Source organism: Somniosus microcephalus, chromosome 12 (genome assembly GCF_052327205.1).
Source record: "Somniosus microcephalus isolate GS21.2 chromosome 12, FLI_Smic_1.0, whole genome shotgun sequence".
Taxonomy (NCBI): Eukaryota; Metazoa; Chordata; class Chondrichthyes; order Squaliformes; family Somniosidae; genus Somniosus; species Somniosus microcephalus.
The window spans coordinates 101117864-101137849 of NC_140998.1; the positions used below are offsets into that span (position 1 = coordinate 101117864).

The 19986-nt window shown below is 43.2% G+C and overlaps 1 protein-coding gene across 2 annotated transcripts in view; it reads right to left on the reverse strand.

The window, feature by feature from the left end:
* Positions 1–19986, reverse strand: part of slc25a21 (solute carrier family 25 member 21) — a 730433-nt gene that overhangs the window by 38990 nt on the left and 671457 nt on the right. For both annotated transcript variants that reach the window (XM_086003353.1, XM_086003352.1), the window contains exon 6: positions 16299–16358. In XM_086003353.1, coding sequence (XP_085859479.1) covers positions 16299–16358 — 60 coding nt within the window. The remainder of the gene's footprint in view (positions 1–16298; positions 16359–19986) is intronic.

Below are 19986 nucleotides of genomic sequence, written 5' to 3' on the forward strand. Positions count from 1 at the left end.
GGGGGCATAGTTTCAGAATAAAGGGTCGCCTTTTTAGAACTGAGATGAGGAGGAATTTCTTCTCTCAGAGGGTTGTAAATCTGTGGAATTCTCTGCCCCAGAGAGCTGTGGAGGCTGGGTCATTAAATACATTTAAGGTGGAGATAGACAGATTTTTGCAAGATAAGGGAGTGAAGGGTTATGGGGAGCGGGCAGGGAAGTGGCTTTGAGCCCAAGATCAGCCATGATCTTATTAAATGGCGGAGCAGGCTCGAGGGGCCAAGTGGCCTATTCCTGCTCCTATTTCTTATGTTCTTATGTAAGGTAGTTGAACTGGACAGACAGAAATAGTGCCTCTGTATCCAGCTTGGTGGATATTGAATGAATCTTCTTGGAATCATAGAAGAGTACAGCACAGAAGGGGGCCATTTGGCCCATCGAGTCTGTGCCAGCTCTTTCAAAGAACAATCTTGTTAGTCCCACTGTGGTATGTAGCACAGCTCTGCCAGACATCACAGCCATGGCCAATTTTTTACTGATAGTCACCCACAGCTTTTGCTGTTTTACTATTACACATAATATAACATAATATGATGTGCATAATTTAGTAAGTTTCCCTTATAATTCTTATCTTTATTGTACCCATGCATTGCACTTACTAGCCTCCCATCCTCCCTATAACTTTTGACAGAAAATTGTGAATGTGACTGAGCTAGTAACAAAGTGAGGCAGAAATAGAGTGAGAGTAGGGACTTCTAAAATGAAAATGTAGAGAGTGGGAATTAGATGCAGAGAAGGATAGAGAGGATCTGTAGAGTAGCGGATATTATTTGCAGTAATATAATCTTAAAATTAGAACAAACAAATTAAACCTAAAAATGACAGCACAGTAAGTGATGTGTCATTCCTACAAATCTCAGAACTTGAGAAAGAGATGGAGACAATCCAGCACAGTGGTTTCTGGAGCGAGAGTTTGAGAGGGTAGTCAGACCAATGAGAGAAAGGGAGGAGGAAAGATGGGTGACTATTGAAAGGCAGAGACAGGCAGGAAGGAAAGGTTAGAGCACGAGCGCCCAGAGGAACTTGTGTTCTTGACAGTTATGAAGCTTTAGTTTCCTGTAGGGTAAATGAGGACTCTGGGCAAGACCATCAAATAAATATCAATGGCACCTATAAATAAGTGTCGGCTCATTGCCGGCGGGGGGGGGGGGGGGTGGTAGAGATTAAGAACACAGCTATAAATACAGTAGTGATAGGGGATTAAATAGTTAGAAGGGCTGAGACGATCTTTTGCAGTCCAGACCAATAGTCTTGGATGCTTTGTTGTCTTCCAGGCATATTGAATAGACTGGAAAAGATTGTACAAGGAAGGGAGAGCAGCCAATTATTATATGGTCTATATAGGAGCCAATTACACATGTAAAGAAAAGCCTGAAGTCCTGAAAACTGAATTTAGGAGATTTGCAAACTGAATTTTGAAGATTAGGAAACAATTTCAGGAGCAGGACTTCATAGGTGGTAATATCAGGATTACTTCCCCTTCTATGTGCTAGAATAGGGAAGGGAAAGTAAATTAGGGAAATCAATGTATGACTAAATGTATCAGGAAGAGGGATTCTATTTTGTTGGGCATTGGCACCAGAATACAGGGAGTTAGGAGGTAAATTAAAAAATAGGACCTCAAAGGTAGTAATCTCAGGATTGCTACCAGTGCCACGTGCTAGTCAGAGTAGAAATAGAAGGATATTTCAGATGAATATGTGGCTAGAGGAATGGTGCGAGGGGGAGGGATTCAAATTCCTGGGACATTGGAACCGGTTCTGGGGGAGGTGGGACCAGTTCAAACCGGATGGTTTGCACCTGGGCAGGGCTGGGACCGATGTCCTAGGGGGAGTGTTTGCTAGTGCTCTGGGGAGGGTTTAAACTAAAATGGCAGGGGGTTGGGAACCTGAGCAGGGGGACAGAGGAAAGGGAAACAAGGATAAAAGCAAAAGATAGGAAGGAGAAAAACAAAAGTGGCAGTCAGAGAAATCAATGGTTTAAATCAAACATGGCCACAGTAAATAATAATTCTAATAGGTCTAAGAGCGTTAAAAAAACAAGCCTGAAGGCTTTGTGTCTTAATGCGAGGAGCATTCGTAATAAGGTGGATGAATTAGCTGCGCAAATAGAGATAAACAAATATGATTTGATTGGGATTATGGAAACATGGCTCCAGGGTGGCCAAGGCTGGGAACTCAACATCCAGGGGTATTCAATATTCAGGAAAGACAGGCAAAAAGGAAAGGGAGTTGGGGTAACATTGCTGGTTAAAGAAGGGATTAACACAATTGTAAGGAAGGATCTTAGCTCTGATGATGTGGAATCTGTATGGGTAGAACTGAGAAATACCAAGGGGCAGAAAACGTTAGTGGGAGTGGTATATAGACCTCCAAACAGTAACGTGGAGGTTGGGGATGGCACTAAAAGGGAAATTAGAGAAGCGTGCAATAAGGGCACCGCAGTCATCATGGGTGACTTTAATCTATACATAGATTGGGCTAACCAAATTAGTAACATTACTGTGGAGGAGGAATTCCTGGAGTGTTTACGGGGTGGTTTCCTGGATCAATATGTCAAGGAACCAACCAGATATCAGGCCATCTTAGACTGAGTATTATGTAATGAGAAAGGATTAATTAGCAATCTTGTTGTACAAGGCCCCTTGGGTTGGAGCGATCATAATATGATCGAATTCTTCATTAAGATGGAGAATGAAATAGTTGACTCAGAGACTAGGGTCCTGAATTTAAATAAAGGAAACTATGATGGTCTGAGGCGCGAGTTGGGTAGGATTGATTGGGGAATGTCACTCAAAGGGTTGACGGTGGATAGGCAATGGCAAACATTCAAAGACCGCATAGATGAACTACAGAATTTGTTCATCCCAGTTTGGCATAAAAATAAAACAAAAAAGATGACTCAACCGTGGCTAACAAGGGAAATTAGGGATAGCATAAGATCCGAGGACATATAAATTGGCCAGAAAAAGCAGTAAACCTGAGGATTGGGAGCAGTTTAGGATTCAACAAAGGAGGACAAAGGGATTAATTAAGAAAGGGAAAATAGAATATGAGAGTAAGCTTTCAGGGAACATAAAAACTGACTGTAAAAGCTTTTATAGATATGTGAAGAGAAAAAGATTGGTGAAGTCAAGCGTAGGTCCCTTGCAGTCAGAATCAGGGGAATTTATAATGGGGAACAAAGAAATGGCAAACCAATTAAATACAAATTTTGGTTCTGTCTTCACAAAGAAGGGCACAAATAACCTCCCAGAGATGTCGGGGAACATAGGGTCTGATGAAAGGGAGGAACTGAAAGAAATCAGTATTTGTAGGGAAATGGTGTTAGGGAAATTGATGGGATTGAAGGGTAATAAATCCCCAGGGCCTGATAATCTACATCCTAGGGTATTTAAGGAAGTGGCCCTAGAAATAGTTGCTGCATTGCTGATCATCTTCCAACATTCGATGGAATCTGGAACAGTACCCATGGATTGGAGGGTAGCTAATGTTACCCCACTATTCAAAAAAGGTGGTAGAGAGAAAACGGGGAATTACAGACTGGTAAGCCTGACATCGGTAGTGGGGAAAATGCTAGAGTCCATTATAAAAGATGTAATAGCAGAGCACTTGGAAAACAGTGACAGGATCGGACAAAGTAAACATGGATTTATAAAAGGTAAATCATGCTTGACTAATCTACTGGAATTTTTTGAGGATGTAACTGGTAAAATAGATAAGGGAGAACCAGTGGATGTGGTGTATTTGGACTTTCAAAAGGCTTTCGATAAGGTCCCGCATAAGAGATTAGCGTGTAAAGTTAAGGCACATGGGATTGGGGGCAAGGTATTGACTTGGATAGAGAACTGGTTGGCAGACAGAAAGCAAAGAGTTGGAATAAATGGGTCTTTTTCCGAGTGGCAGGCAGTGACTAGTGGAGTACCGCAGGGATCGGTCCTTGGACCCCAGCTATTCACAATATATATTAATGATCTAGACAAGGGAACTAGATGTAATATCTCCAAATTTGCAGATGACACAAAGCTGGGTGGGCATGTGTGCTGTGAGGAGGATGCCGAGAAACTACAGGATGATTTGGACAGGTTGGGTGATTGGGCAGAAGCATGGCAGATGCAATATAACGTGGATAAATTCAAGATTCAAGATTCAAGATTATTTTATTGCCATACGTAACTGGTACAATGGAATGCTTACTCCCCACTCACTCCCACAATATAAGTATAAATATAAAAACCAAAATTAAAAACAAGTATAAATATAGAAACAATAAGCAAATAAGCAAATAATTATAGCAATGACAGTCCAAGTTGCAGGATATGATGAATAGTGCAAAAAGCCTCTATTACCACTGGAAGTAATAGTAATGTAATATGATAAGTATATGGTAGTATAAGTATAACAAATAAGTATAAGTTAAAATGCAGTGTACAATGTACAAATGAGTTATAAGTTATATAAGTTATAAGTTAAGGTTGACGTACAAGTGTCCTGTGTGCACACAGTCCAGTGATCAAGAATGTTCTTGTGTGCTCATGGTTCAAGTGATATACAGTTCCAGGGTGGCAGGGAGAATGTGACTATGGTATGTGGGGCAGTGCGGTTAGCAGTTCAGTAGGCGCACTGCCTGTGGGTAGAAACTGTTCTCGAACCTGCTGGTCCTGGTTCGAATGTTGCGGTATCGACGACTGGACCGCAGGAGGGATAACAGTTCGTGCCCAGGTGATTGGGGTCCTGGCTGATGGAGCGGGCCTTGTTCCGACACCTGATCTGAAAGATCTCCTCGATGGACGGAAGTGCACACCCGATGATCTTTTCTGCCGTCCTCACAACCCTCTGGATGGCTTTCCTGTCCTGTGCAGTGGTGTTACCATACCACACATTGACACCACCCGTCAGGACGCTCTCTATGGTGCCGCGGTAAAAGTTCACAAGCCACTGTGTGCTTATGCCGCATTTCCTCAGGCATTGTGATATATTTGTGGTTGTAAATATCATAAATGTGAGGTTATCCACTTTGGTGGCAAAAACAGGAAGGCAGATTATTATCTGAACGGCAATAGATTGGGAGAAGGGGAAGTGCAACGAGACCTAGGTGTCCTTGTGCACCAGTCGCTGAAGGTAAGCATGCAGGTGCAGCAGGCGGTTAAGAAGGCAAATGGTATGTTGGCCTTCGTAGCGAGAGGGTTTGAGTACTGGAACAAGGATGTCTTGCTGCAGTTGTACAGGGCCTTGGTGAGACCACATCTTGAGTATTGTGTGCAGTTTTGGTCGCCTTATCTGAAGAAGGATGTTCTTGCCATGGAAGGAGTTCAGCGAAGATTCACCAGGCTGATACCTGGGATGGCAAGAATGACGTATGAGGAGAGATTGGGACGATTGGGCTTGTACTCGCTGGAGTTTAGAAGAATGAGAGGGGATCTCATTAAAACTTATAAAATTCTGACAGGACTGGACAGACTAGATGCAGGAAGGATGTTCCCGATGGCCGGGGAGTCCAGAACCAGGGGTCACAGTCTAAGGATAAGGGGTAAGCCATTTAGGACAGAAATGAGGAGGAATTTCTTCACCCAGAGAGTGGTGAACCTGTGGAATTCTCTACCACAGAAGGCAGTAGAGGCCAATGCATTAAATATATTCAAGAAGGAGTTGGATATATTTCTTAAGGCTAAAGGGATCAAGGGGTATGGGGAGAAAGCAGGGACCGGGTACTGAATTTGGATGATCAGCCATGATCGCATTGAATGGTGGAGCAGGCTCGAGGGGCCGAATGGCCTACTCCTGCTCCTATCTTCTATGTTTCTATGGACAGAGGGGAAATCTTCCACAAGAAGAGGCTACATTCAAACAGGCAGGTTTCTAATGTACTGAAAAATTGGTTAAATAGGGAAGGGACGAGCTATTTAACCTAGGAATGGGGGGCGGGTTTAGGAAAATAAAACCAATCAGGATCAGTTCATTGAGAAAGGAGAAATAGACGAGAATAATATTCAGCAGAAATTCTTTTAGCACGAGGGCTATGGAGTAGAGGAATAAAATCAAATGGACTAATTATAAATGGGAAAAAGATTGAAGTAAAGGTAGAAGCCAACAAGCAAAAAAATTATGGGATATGGAGTAGCATTTAAAAATATGTAAAATAAAGTTAGAATGAATGTATTGCAATGCACAGAGTGTGGGAAATAAACTGGGAAACTGGAGGCAATTATTGTACAGGAAGATCTGTACTTAATAGCATTAACAGAAATCTGGCAGCAAACTGGACACGAATGGAAAATAAACATATTGGGATATAATGGGCCGGACTTTGTTTTCAGTGGCGAACGAATGGCGCACAGACTTTCTACAGGGCTTTGCACTGGAACTTACTGTAAATTAGAGAGCCTAAACGGCACGGTGCCCTCTACAGAGTATCAGGGACCTGTGTGAACAGGGCAAGCAACTGTGTGTCTCCTTAATCAATCAGATTGAAGAATCATTAATGAACAGCGCAGAGTCTGAACCAGGAAGTGTCAGTTAGGATATTTAATTCAATGTCAAATCAGGTACAGAAAGTGAAATAAAGAGAGGGAAAGAAAGATGGGATTAAGAGAGAGAGAAATAAAAGAGAAAGAAAGAAAAAGTTAAAAAAATAATTTAAATTCTTTTATTTTTTTTAAGTCTCCAACAATAATTAAATTATGAAGGAATAAGACTCCACACTTGTAAAAGTTAATTTTCAGTGCCAAAGAGGTTGCTGGCAGTAATTAAGACTTATCACACCGTTAATAATTTACTTACACTGGAATGGACAAGCCCTAACTTTTTCTGGCGAGTTTAGTATCACATAAGTACAGCAACTTCAAGCCATTCCATGTGTTTCAATGCCGAGTCTCTTGGCGAGATACCAGTATATCGAAGCTTCTGGCGGAGCAGGGCAACTCAGACAGCAACTTCCTGATTTCTGTGTTTAACTACACATATGAGGTCACCAGAAGTCGCTGTCTGATTTATACTTTAATAACAGTGAGCGCTATTAGCCTCACTGTTATTTCTACAGCAAAATCTGGCCCAATATATTTAGAAGGAATACAAAAGTTAAGAAAGGAAGCTGAGTGCCAATATTGGTAAAAGAGGGAATACATGCTGGCATCAGGTTTAAAGAGGGTCATGAAGGAAGAGAGGGAGTTGAAGAGGCAGAGGGCGTTAGACAGGGCTTCCAGAGCATGGGGTCCAGACGGTTGAAGGCATGGCCACTAAGGCTGGGGTGGAGAGATAAACAATAGGCCAGAGTCAGGAGAATGGAAAGTTCTGTGTTATGGATGAGTTGCAGCTTTTAACGTGAGCAGGATGGGCGTCCCACCAGAAGAGCACTGAAATACTGGCCTCTGGAGATGAAAACGGCATGGATGAGCGTTTCAGCAGCAATTGGCCTGATGCAGAGGCGGAGGTCGGCAATGTTACAGAAATGTAAATAGGTGGTCTTTGTGATACAGAGGCTATGGGGCCAGATGCTCAGCGCGGGAACTAATAGGATGCCAAGGTTTCAAATAGTTTGGTTCAACTTGAGGCAGTGCCGGGGAGGGGGGTGGAATCAGTAGAGTTTGCGTTGTAGGTTGAAGACAGTGGCATCAATCTTCCCATTATTTTACTGGAGAAAATTGCAGCTCATGCAGGACTGAATGTCAGACAAGCAGTCTGATACCAGAAAGGCAACAAAAGGGTTGAGTGAGGCAGTACAGAAGTAGAATGGGTGTCATCAACGTATACATTGAAGCTAACTCCATGGCCCTGTTAGTTGGACTTTTTTCCTCACCCTTTACCTCAAAACATTTTTGTCCTGCAAATGTTTGGAAGTGTGAGCTGATAAGCGCGTGGAGGTGACCAGCACATCTGGGATCTTGGAGGACGATGGACCAACAGTCTATCTCCTTAGCCTTTAAGGATTGAGAAACAGAGGAACGACAGAGAAGGAAATAGTAAATTAGAGGCAAATCAGGTACAGAAAGAGAAATAAATAAAGGGAAAGAAAAATTGGTTTAAGAGCAAGAGATAAAAGAGACAGAAAGGAAAAATGAGAAAAAAATTAAAATGTTATATTTTAAATTTTAAAAATCTCGAAGGACAATTTACTGCCTGCAAGAATGAAACTCCACAGTTTCAGTTATTCCCTTTCTGGGCCAGAGAGGTTGATTGGCATTGCAGGAACATAAATCTCCTCATTAAAAGGGTCCTTATGCTATGAAGTACCAGCCCTGCCTTTTGGCAGTGAGTTTAATTAGTAATTAATGCGCAAATACAACAATTTCTTGAAACTCATGGGGAGGTTGACAACAAGCTGCCGTTATCACGAGGTTAATGGCGGAGTGGTGCAAATTGTCGAGCAATTTGTGGCGATTCACAACTCACAGGGTATCCCTTCCTCGCCACAAATTGCTGGACGATTTACACATAAATAACAGCATGTACAATAAGCTTGTCGTTATTTTGCCTGCAAAATCTGTCCCCATGTCTTCAGATGATGTTGCCAAGGAGCATGTAAATGAGGAAGAGGAGGATGGACAAGGACAGATCGCTGAGAGACTTTAGAAGTGATGGTGTGAGGACAGGAACAAAATCCATTTCTGTAGCTTCCCTGGCTATGATGTGACAGGTGACGGTGGAACCAAGCAAGGGCAGTCCCACTAAGCTGGAAAATGGAGGAGAGGCATTGAAGGATAGTCGTGTGGTCAACATGTCAAAGGCTGCAGAGAGGTGAAGCTGGATCAGGAAGGATAGTACACTATGATCATAGTCACAGAGGATGGCATTTGTGACTTTGACTAGTGTCATTTTGGTGCTGTGGCAGGGGCGGAAGCCTAATTGGAGAAATTCAAATATGGTGTTGGGGAAAAATGGGCATAGATTTAGATTTTGGAGAAGAAAGGCAGGTTGGGGATGGGGCGATAGTTTGAATGGACACAGCGGTCAAGGGTGATTTCTTTTGAGAAGGGGGCTGTTTTGAAAGGGAGGGGACAGTACCTGTAGAGAGGGAGCCAGTTACAATGTCAGCTAGCATGGGGGCCAGAAGGGGAAGTTGGGTGGTTAGCAGTTTAGTGGGAATAGGATCAAAGGAGTTGGAGGTGGGTCTCGGGGACAAGATGAATTTAAAGAGGGCATTGAGGGGAGATAGGAGAGAAACCAGAGAAGACTGTGGGATCAGAGCTAGAGCAGAGGGGAGTCTGAGGGCAGGTTTGGCTCAGTGAGCAAGGGGGAAGGAGTGAAGCAGCAGAGGCAGGCTGAAGGAATGGCCTCAGTCTCAGTGACAAAGAAATCCATGAGCTCCTTGCACTTGTTGCTGGGGTTGAGGGTGAAGTGGGCAGGGGAAAGGGGAGAGGGGTTAAATGAGATTATCTTTGCTCTCCAGGGTGATCATGGAATAGTGGGTGCTTCCGGCAGAGGAGAATATGGCCCAATAGTGCTTGATGTGGTCCAGCCAGATGCAGTGATGGATAGCTCAACCAGTTGGGCACAAGATACACTCAGATCTGTGTACCTTGGACTGGAGGGAGCAAAAATGGAGGCTATACTAGGAGAACAACCAGATAGTAAAGAGTAAAAGTATTACCGGGGACAAGGGCATCGGAGGTGAAAGTGAGGGAGTGGTTGGAAGGCCAAAGGCTAGGCAGTTGGGAGTTTGAAAGTGCAGTTGAGAGTGACTTGGGCGAGAGTTTTTGCCAGGGGCAGACACAGAAGGAAGTGGGACTGAAAGAGGGTATGCGGAAGTGGGTGGTGAGCGATACAGGGCAGTGGTCAGAGGTTACCTTGTCTGGAATCAACTTAATGGGAATAGAGAAGCCATGTGAGATGGCATGGTCAAGGGCTGCGAATATGGATAGGAGTGTTTTTATGGAGGGAGAAGATTAGGGTTGAAATGGAGGACAGTGAAATCAGAGGAGAGAAGGCAGTGAGTTCAGATGGAGATTGAAATTACCAGGATGAGGGAAGAAAGAAGGGATGATATTTCAGAGAATCTCAGGATGGGGCTTGGGGGAGGACAGAAGAAAACAAGGATTTAAAGGAGGTGAGAGGGGTGGAACAAAGAAAGGTGCTCAGAGGAGGAGTAGGTGCCAGAGGAGTAGGGGGAGAGACCAAGGTGTGATTTGGTGCTAAGAGTCACACTACCACTGTGATGGTTTGGGTGGGGCAGGTCGTGAAAAGTAGAGCCAGGTGGGGAGGCTTCAGTAAGGGGCACCCTTGAGCCAGGTTTCAGTCAAAGTCACGATGTCATTGCAATTGACAACAACATGGTTGTAGATGACAAGTGCCTTGTTCATGAGTGATCGGACATTCTGGAGTGAAAAGTAGAGAAAGGTGGTGATTGTTGATCTGCTGGCAGAGGCCGAGGAAGCAGTGGTGGGTGGTGTGAGTTGAAGGGAAGGCGGTTGTCTGGACTAGCCCTCAGTGAGTCCACTGGGCAGGAAGGTCAGCGAAACAGGAAATTGAGAAATTGCGATTGCTGCTCTTGAGGAGGCTGGAAATGGGGCAGGATAGAAAACGGGATTTTAAAATGCTTAAAAAGGAGAAAACTTATAGTAGGGACTAAGGGTAGTTTTTCAGAGTGGATGCAAATGTCATATAGGGATCAGTTCTAGGGCCACATCCGTGTATATCAATAATTTGGATATAGGGCTAGAAGGATAGTGTCAATATTTTCAGATGATACCACAATAGGAGGTATAAATCATTATTTAGAACACCAAAGGAAGCTGTAAAAGGATATTGATAAGATGGGAATGTGGGCTAAAATGTGCTGGATGGAATTCAATATCAGTTAGTGTGAGGTAATGCATTTTGGTTATAGATATAACAGAAGTAATTATACTCGGAATGGAAGTAGGCTCAGTGCTGTGAAAAAGCAAAGGGATTTGGGGAAACAGGTTCATAGGACATCAAAGGCAGCACCTCAGGGTAATAGGGCCATAAAAAAAGCTAAACGAATTCTGCTTTTATTTCAAGAGGTAGAGAGTATAAAAAACAACAGGTAATGATGAGCCTATATAAAACCTTAATAAGACCTCAGCTAGAGTACTGCATACAGTAATGGGCTCCATATTATAGGAAGAATACTGAGGCTTTAGAGAGGGTACAATGGAAATACACTAGGATGCTGTTTGGTATGAGGAAATTCAATTACAGGAAACTTTCGATTTACCGGCACCCAAACAACCGGAAATCTCGGTTAACCGGCAAAATTCAGGAGTAGGTTCAGTTAAGTTTTTCTTCATATTAGTGGCCGTTTCTTGATTCTTGGCTGTGTAATTGGGGGTTCCTGCACTTGTTGCTAAGCAACAGGGACGCTTGGTCTGTGGCCGGGCTTCTTGCACCTGTTGCTAAGCAACAGGGCAGCCTGGATTTGTTCTGTGTACTGAGCTCTCGTACCTTTTAACTATAACTCTCTGTAATCCGGACTTTTTGATAAACCGGCACCACGCCGGTCCTGTCGGTACCGGATAAAAAAGAGTTTCCTGTATGAAGGAAGACTTGAAAAATAGTTTTTTTTTGTTACCACAATGCAGATTATGGGACGATATGAAAAGATGGGACAGGGTAGATAGAAGTAGACTGTTTCCAGTAGTTAAGAGGTCAAGAATGGTATGCCATAAATACAAGATTAATTGCAATTGGCCGGAATTTGCGGTGGGTAATAACAGCGAATGAACAGCGTTCACTGTTATTATCCCTTTGAAACTGACCGCAACTTCAGGATTTAGTGCATGCGCATCCTAACACGGAAATCCTGAAGTTTCAGTCAATCATTCACTGTTCCGAAATAACAACAATCACTGTAATCAGGGAAATCAGTGAAACTGACCAAAACTTGGGCTTTTCTGTGGTAATATCGCTGTTAAATACTCCATTAAAAGTTAGACCTTGTTCTGTAGAAGGGTTTCGACCCGAAACGTTAACTCTGTTTCTCTCTCCACAGATGTTGCCTGGCCTGCTGAGTTTTTCCAGCATTTTCTGTTGTTATTTCGGATTTCCAGCATCCAGAGTATTTTGCTATCCCATTCACTGTTCCGACACTGGCTGCGCTGTGGCCCGCCTCCTCCCCCTCCCCGCCCCCACCACCAGCCTTACAGTCGGCAATCAGTGTAATCAGGGAAATCAGTGAAACTGACCAAAACTTGGGCTTTTCTGTGGTAATATCGCTGTTAAATACCTTATTAAAAGTTAGACCTTGTTGGATTAGGTGTAACTGGGGTTTTAACAGCATATTGACTGCTAAAGAAACGTTATGGCCCTGAAAAACTAAATTTAATTTTGTGGAGTGTCAAATTTCTCCATAATGATAAAAATTGCAATTTTTAAGAAACTTAAAAAAATTGTTTTTTTTTCAAAGTTTGTTCATATGTATTTCAGGTTTACCTTTTCCCCATGTGAGAGCCCCAATCTTTGTTTTGCTCTCTATAACTTTTATGACAAGTCGGAATAAAAGCAACTTCTTCACTCCCTGGTTCCCTATCTGTGAGAATTCTGCATTGTGATTGGCTGCTTAGACAGCTTGTTGACATCACAGCAGCTCGTGCTAGGAATCCCCCACTATTCCACACTGATCTAACCTGCGTGTCAAGAAAGGCAAAGTTCTCGCCACACAGATGGTGAAATTTATGTTGGCAGCTTTTTTGGGGGCCAGCGGCAATGTCTTTGCGTCACCGTTGACCGCAAATTACGGGCCAACAGATTTAGAACAGCGGGCAGGAAAAACTTATTTACACAGAGAGTTGTGAGGCTGTGGAACTCACTTCCAGGGTTAGTGGTTGAAGCAGAAATTATGTCAACATTCAAGATTAGATCAGATAGGTGGGCGAGGGAAAGGAGTTGAAGGGATATGGGATCAGGGTATGTCAATGTGATTAGAACTATTTGCTTGTGTGGATTGTAAATGGCAACATGGACTGGTTGGGTGGAATGACCTGTTTCCGTCTTGTAACTTCTATGTATCTATGTTACCCAGGCAGCTGCTCAAGTTGCCTCAATGGTGGCCTGAAGCATAGCTACTGGAAACAGTTCTATGATTCTGTGAACGGAAAGTAATTAAGTCTATTGACATTTATTAGTGACATTTATGCAAATAAGTAACTGATATGGAATAAATGTGGCTGTTAATCTTATGAAATATAATTTGCACACAAAAAAATTCTATTATTTACGTATTGAGCATTTTATGCTACACTGTATTAATTCAAGTGCACTATTAGTACTGTGGCTTCCCCGCTCAGGCCACATTGCAGCTGTGGCCCAGTGACATCATCAGACCCTGACCTGCATATTTAAAATAGGATTCCACCAGCTCCAGGTCCTTGACACAGTCAGCAAGTCAAGTAAGTTAATGATGGCTATGAAGCATACAGATACAGAATCTCATACTTGTAGTGGTAAAAGTTAAAGAAAAACATGACAGAGAGACAGTAGGAATGGACTATCTGCACCCCACCATTGTGCCACCAACTGTGTCTGCAGGCCCTGGCAAACCTACCTGGCAATGACCATGAGGAATTGCCTCTGCAGGCTTCAGGTCAACACAGAGCTAGTTGAAGATCTGTGCATCTGTTATAAGGCCACCTGCAGCTAACCAGCATCATAGGACAGCATAACCAGTGTCATTCATTGTTGCCTCCTCCCTCAACCATTTTTACCTTTGGCCACTTTCAAAATATCAAGTGATTAAGAAGGCCAATGGAATGTTGGCTTTTATTGCTAGGGGGTTGGAATATAAAAACAGGGAGGTATTGCTGCAGTTGTACAAGGTATTGGTGAGGCTGCACCTGGAATACTGCATACAGTTTTGGTGTCCATACTTAAGAAAAGACATACTTGCTCTCGAGTCAGTACAAAGAAGGTTCACTCGGTTAATCCCGGGGATGAGGGGGTGGTCATATGAGGAGAGGTTGAGTAGATTGGGACTCTACTCATTGGAGTTCAGAAGAATGAGAGGCGATCTTATTGAAACATATAAGATTGTGAAGGGGCTTGATCGGGTGGATGCGGTGAGGATGTTCCCAATGATGGGTGAAACTAGAACTAGGGGGCATAATCTTAAAATAAGGGGCTGCTCATTCAAAACTGAGATGAGGAGAAACTTCTTCACTCAGAGGGTGGTAGGTTTGTGGAATTTGCTGCCCCAGAAAGCTGTGGAAGCTACATCATTAAATAAATTTAAAACAGAAATAGATAGTTTCCTAGAAGTAAAGGGAATAAAGGGTTACGGGGAGCGGGCAGGAAATTGGACATGAGTCTGGGTTCGGAATGGTCATGGCCCTGTGGGTAGTGGAGCGGGCCCAGGGGCCGTGTAGCCTTGTTCTGCTCCTACTGTGTTCTAATTCTGTTAGATTTCAGGAGATGGTTTTATTCCTGTTCCTGGCTGGGGTGGAGATCGCCTTTACAGAAGGTAAGTACTGTAGAAAATATAGGGACAGAGTGATCTCCTGGAAGAATTTCGATCGCCTAGATGGGTCGGAGAGGAATTTCCCAGATTTTTTTCTCCCAAATTGGCCATTGGGTCTTTATCTGGTTTTTCGCCTCTCCCGGGAGATCACATGGGTTCGGGTGGATGCAGAGTGATAGAAGATTTGAGGTTAGGATCAGATCAGCCATGATCTTATTGAATGGTGGAGCAGGCTCGAGGGGCCGATTGGCCTACTCCTGCTCCTATTTCTTATGTTCTTATGTTCTTATCATTGGGCTTGTCTACACATGTTTCCAATAGGTGACTGATGCATTATTCAGTATGGCCAGCACTTTCATTATCTTTCCCACTTAAAGCAACAACTGTATGATATGGCTGCCCGATATCAGGTAACAATCTGTGGCATACATAATTGGGCCATTGGTTGGATAAATAGTACAGTTGGGTAGTCTTACCATGGCAGCTTCCTTAGGGTGTGCCATCTTCCATATCTGGCTGTACATCTAGACAGGCATGCTGCACTACTGTCCATTAGAGAGGGCGCCCTTGAGTGGCAAACAGGCCAGACCTTCTCATAGCCACTTCAGGCAGCAGGAGCACCATCACTTTCCCTCAGTATCAAACAGGGGGGTTGGGAATTGTGCAGTTTCATCACTTGGCCAAAGACTCCATTTCCTGCCTCCATGTGTATCTTTCCTTTTCTTAGTTTCTGTCAACTATACCTTTTGCCTCACACAGCCTCTGAAAGGGATGAATTATTCCCCATACGTGCCCACATCCACTTAAATTATGACAGCAGCCCATTAAAGGCAATTCTGCCCCCCCTCGCACCTCTCCCCCACCCCCCCTTCAACTGTCACCCATTTTTTTTAGTGAACTCTCAATCCCTGGACCAATAACAGGAAGATACATGTCAATGCTTCAAAAGGTTAGACGATATCAAAATATTTTAGTTTCTTGCATTACCTCAAGTGACACTGACAATAAAGAATATAGTACAGCTAGCTTAGTTTGCTTTATATCTCATCCACTATACAGTTAAGGCAAAGGTGGCTTGTAATGTGAACATACCAGTAGAGAAATATCAACCAGGCAATTCTTCTGAAGGAATGAACATTAGATTTAAAATTCAAGATTTGTAATATCAGTGATTCATCATTTCCATGTAAATTAAAAAAGTTCCTGGGACAATATGCACTTGGACGGTGAGGCCCCTCCAGATTATGATGATTCGTGCCCTGGGTGTTCACAGAATAGAACCTTTTCCTGAAAGCCTGCATACAAGCCTGGTGATTGACCAGTCAGCAACAATCTCAACACAAAACAAGTTGACTTTGCGCCACGACTTAGCTGCTGAGCAGGTTTTCCCATAAAGTTCATCCTTACCTAACTCTGTTCAGCACCTAAATACACACCCACAGGTAAACAGGAAGATAAAAGCGGGAATGCAAGAAACAAAGGCACTAATCCCTGTGCTGAGTGACAGCTCATGAGCAAACTTACAGCAAGTTAAACTTAACGCACATTTTTATTAGGCTATTATAAAACTTAATAGTACACAGAGATTTGGTTGACCATAAAGTAACTTAAATAACATTAAAAATGTCTTTAATTGAAGTCTTTAGAAGGGAAATGACATTTAACTAACACTAACAAAGGAATTTAAATGAAACCATGTGCTGCGTCAAAGAACCATTTATTGTTCAACGCTGTAACAATAAATTGTTCACATTTGTGTAAACATCTTTAGGAAAGTGCCTATTAATAAAATGTTTATCACCACCTTAACTGGATGTATTACTAATAGAAGGAACTGTAATTTGTCTACTTACCACACCAGAAGGCAGTGAAGCATAACTTAATATCTTCTTATATTGCTCAAAAGTCAAAAACTGGAAACCAAACCATAAGGATATAACATTAGTTCGAGGAATTTAACAGAGATAACCAAGTCTGTTTACCTCATTAACAACTGTACCACTGTGCTGCTTGATTCTTTTTCAGTCAAAGACTGAAATGAGAAATTAAGTAAAATGCACTGAATGAAAAACCTCTGAGAAAAAATGTCAAGTACTTCACATAATGTCACATTTTCAAAAATAAAAATCCAACATATGGTTCAGATATAAAATGCAGCTGTGTGTTCTTTAGTTATACAATAAAAAGCATTAAAAAAAATCAATCACATAGGCAGGAACCTGAAGAAAATAAACAAGAGGTGAATGCAAGTTTTAATCTAAAAAGGAAGCAATTGCTGAAGTGTCAATATTTAATAGCCACTTTCTAGTAAACAGAATGCAATTGAGCCACTTTTTCAATTAATATCTTTTAAAAGAAACTGTTCAACTTAAGACATCCATTTACATCCTTGACCAACTAGTGATATTCAGACTGTCGGGCACAAAGGCACTTTAGACAGTTAACATAAAAACATAAGCCTCACGTTTTCCACCCATAGACACTGAATGGGCAGAAAATCCAGCTCATAAATTCCAGAGAGAGAAAAAGACATTCGCCCCTCAAGCTCTTTTATTCTATCAGGGCTCTTTTCTCTCATTCCCCGCCCCCACCCACCCCGCACCCCCACCCTACCACACCCCCCCCCACCACCCACCCCATCCTCTCCATCCTTTCCACACTAGTAGTGCTTTTCATATATCTGTATACCTCAATTCCTCTTTTCAACAGATATTTATTCAGCAGCCTTTTAAAGGTATCAATTGACCTTGAATCATTAATAACAGGACTAGTAGAAGGATTCGCAGGCTGATTAATAGCCTGACAGAGGCTGTGACGTGATCGCTTCTTCTTTGACTCGTCTCACAGAGCTCATCCGAATTTCATTAGCAAATCGCCATTTTTTTCATGGAACTATGCAGTAAAAAAAGCCACTGACATAGGCAACAGATTGGGATCCCGTAAGGTAGTGTGCTAGCACCAATGCTATTTCAATATATATACCAATGACCAATTCATCCATCCTGGCACTAGAAAATTCCTATATGCAGATGATCTTTTTGTAATGGCTCAAAGCCGGACTTCTGATAGGATCAAAGAAACCCTGAGTGATGCTCTAGCTGGCCTCACACAGTACTGTACCGAGAGTGTCTACTGACACCACTGTATCAGCCAATGAGTTGGAGGTGGGGTAAGACTTAGTGAGGACTTACTGTAAACAGTCCATTTTACAGAAAACTTAGGGCCAAGCCGTGCACTCCATCTTAAGAATAGAAAAGCCAAACAGGAATTATATATTGAGTGGTATGGGAAAAGACTTCATCATTGTTTCAACCCTGTCTACCTTGGTGTGATACTGAATTGCACTTTTGAGTTACAAGGAACACAAAAAGACCAAAATGAAAGTTAAAGCTAGAAATAATATCCAACAAAATCTAACTAACTCCAAGTGGGACACTGATCCAAACACTATCAGGACTACAGCTCTGGAACTCTGTTTTTCTGCTGCTGAATTTGCTTGTCTGGTATGGGACATGCAAAGAAATTGAACTCAGTTTTTAATTCTGCTGCCACTGTATTACTGGCTGCCTTAAACCTACCAAGGTTGACAATGTTTACCTACTGCCGGGTATTGCAGCTCCAGGCATACGAAGAGCAGCCATAGCCAGAGCCGAAAGAAACAATCTAATAACCCACGTCATCTGTGGTATCTTGAGGTGGCCATAGATGGAGACGGACACAGGTTAACTCCGTAACATGGTTTAATCAACACTTGCACATAAAAGCTTCTGCCACGAGGCAGCAAAAACAAAGAGTACAACCAGTACAGATCAGACTTAACTCAGGAGACAAATTGCCACAGCACCACCTGGTGGATCAGGTTACTCATAACCTCCCAGGTTACTACACTCCTCCCCCCTTAAGATTGCCGTATGCAATTCTTAAACAATAACCCTTACTAGGTACTACATTTTAATTAACCAGTATGCTCTAACCATGGTTAACCCCTGACTAATTTAACAGGTTTGTGTAAGTCTTTCTGGTTGCTTGCGAATCCTTTGTGAACGTCTTAATTCCACTTGTGGTGGATTCTCAGATTCACTCGCACTTGAGATTGGAGTAGTCTCTGATGTTGGTTTTACTCTGTCCCTCTGTGGCCTGGCAGTACCAGTGTCCACTGGCAACTTATAAGCCGTGCTGGGTCCTGGAACAGCCTCCTCGGCTGCCCTTTGTTCCATTTGAGGCATTTCCCCTGCTGCCGGCTGAAAAGCTGATCCACATGCCGACGAACCCCTTGACCATCCCATAGTAACACGGAGTACGACACAGGTCCTGTAATGTCCTGGATTAGTCCTGGTATCCATTTAGGTCCATAGCCGAAGTTCCGGGTGTACACAGAGTCCCCTATGGCGAAATGGCGAGCTTTAGTATGTTTGTCATGGTACGCTTTTTGGTTTGTTTGTTTTGTCTCAACCTTACTTTTGAGATCTGGGTGTATCAGGTCGAACGTGCACCGCAACTTTCTCCCCATCATCAACTCAGCCGGAGAAAGCCCCGTGGTAGCTTGGGGTGTTATACAATAACTAAACAAGGCTCTATTGAGCTTGGTCTCCAGGTGTCACCTGAGCTCTTCCTCATGAGCTCCTTAAAAGTCTGCACGGCTCGCTCAGCTAACCCATTTGAGGCTGGGTGATATGGAGCCGAGGTGACATGTGTGATTCCATTCCTTACCATGAATTCTTTGCTCCCTTCACTAACAAAACACTGTGCATTGTCAGATACAATCATTTCTGGAATACCATGCGTGCTGAAGCTGTTCCTGAGACAATTCAGTGTGGCATCAGTCGTTGCAGAGCTCACTGGATAAACGTCGATCCACTTTGAGTGAGCGTCTACCAGCACCAAAAACATTTTGCACCTAAAAGGTCCTGCATAGTCTATGTGAATTCTCCTCCAGGGTTTGCTGGGCCACTCCCAGGGATGGAGTGGTGCCCCGGCAGGTGCGTTCCTCTGTTCCTGACATATAGTGCATGACTTTACCTTTGACTCAATTTCAGCATCCAAGTTAGGCCACCACAGGTAGCTCCTAGCCAGTCCTTTCATTCTAGTCATTCCTGGGTGCGATTGATGCAACTGTTCCATCAAAGTAGAGCGTCCCTGCTCTGGGACTATGATGCGTGCTCCCCATAGCACACATCCATCTTGGACACTGAGCTCGTGCTGTCTCTGTCTGTACGGCACGAACTCCGGTCCCTCATGGTGATCTGGCCAGCCTTTCAACACATACTCACGGACCCTTGACAGAACGGGGTCCTTGGCTGTCCAGCCCTGGATTTGCACTGAAGTCATCAGGGGACTGATCTCCTGATCCAGCATCAGGACGTGCTCCTCAGGGGAAGTACTGCGAGGAGATTTTGAGAGGGGCAGGCGGCTGAGAGCATCTGCGTTCCCGTTTTCCTTGCCAGCTCTGTACGTGATCACATATTCATAGGCTCTTAGTATTACTGCCCATCTCATTATTCTCTGTGATGCCATTTGAGGCACCGCTTTCATCTCATTCAG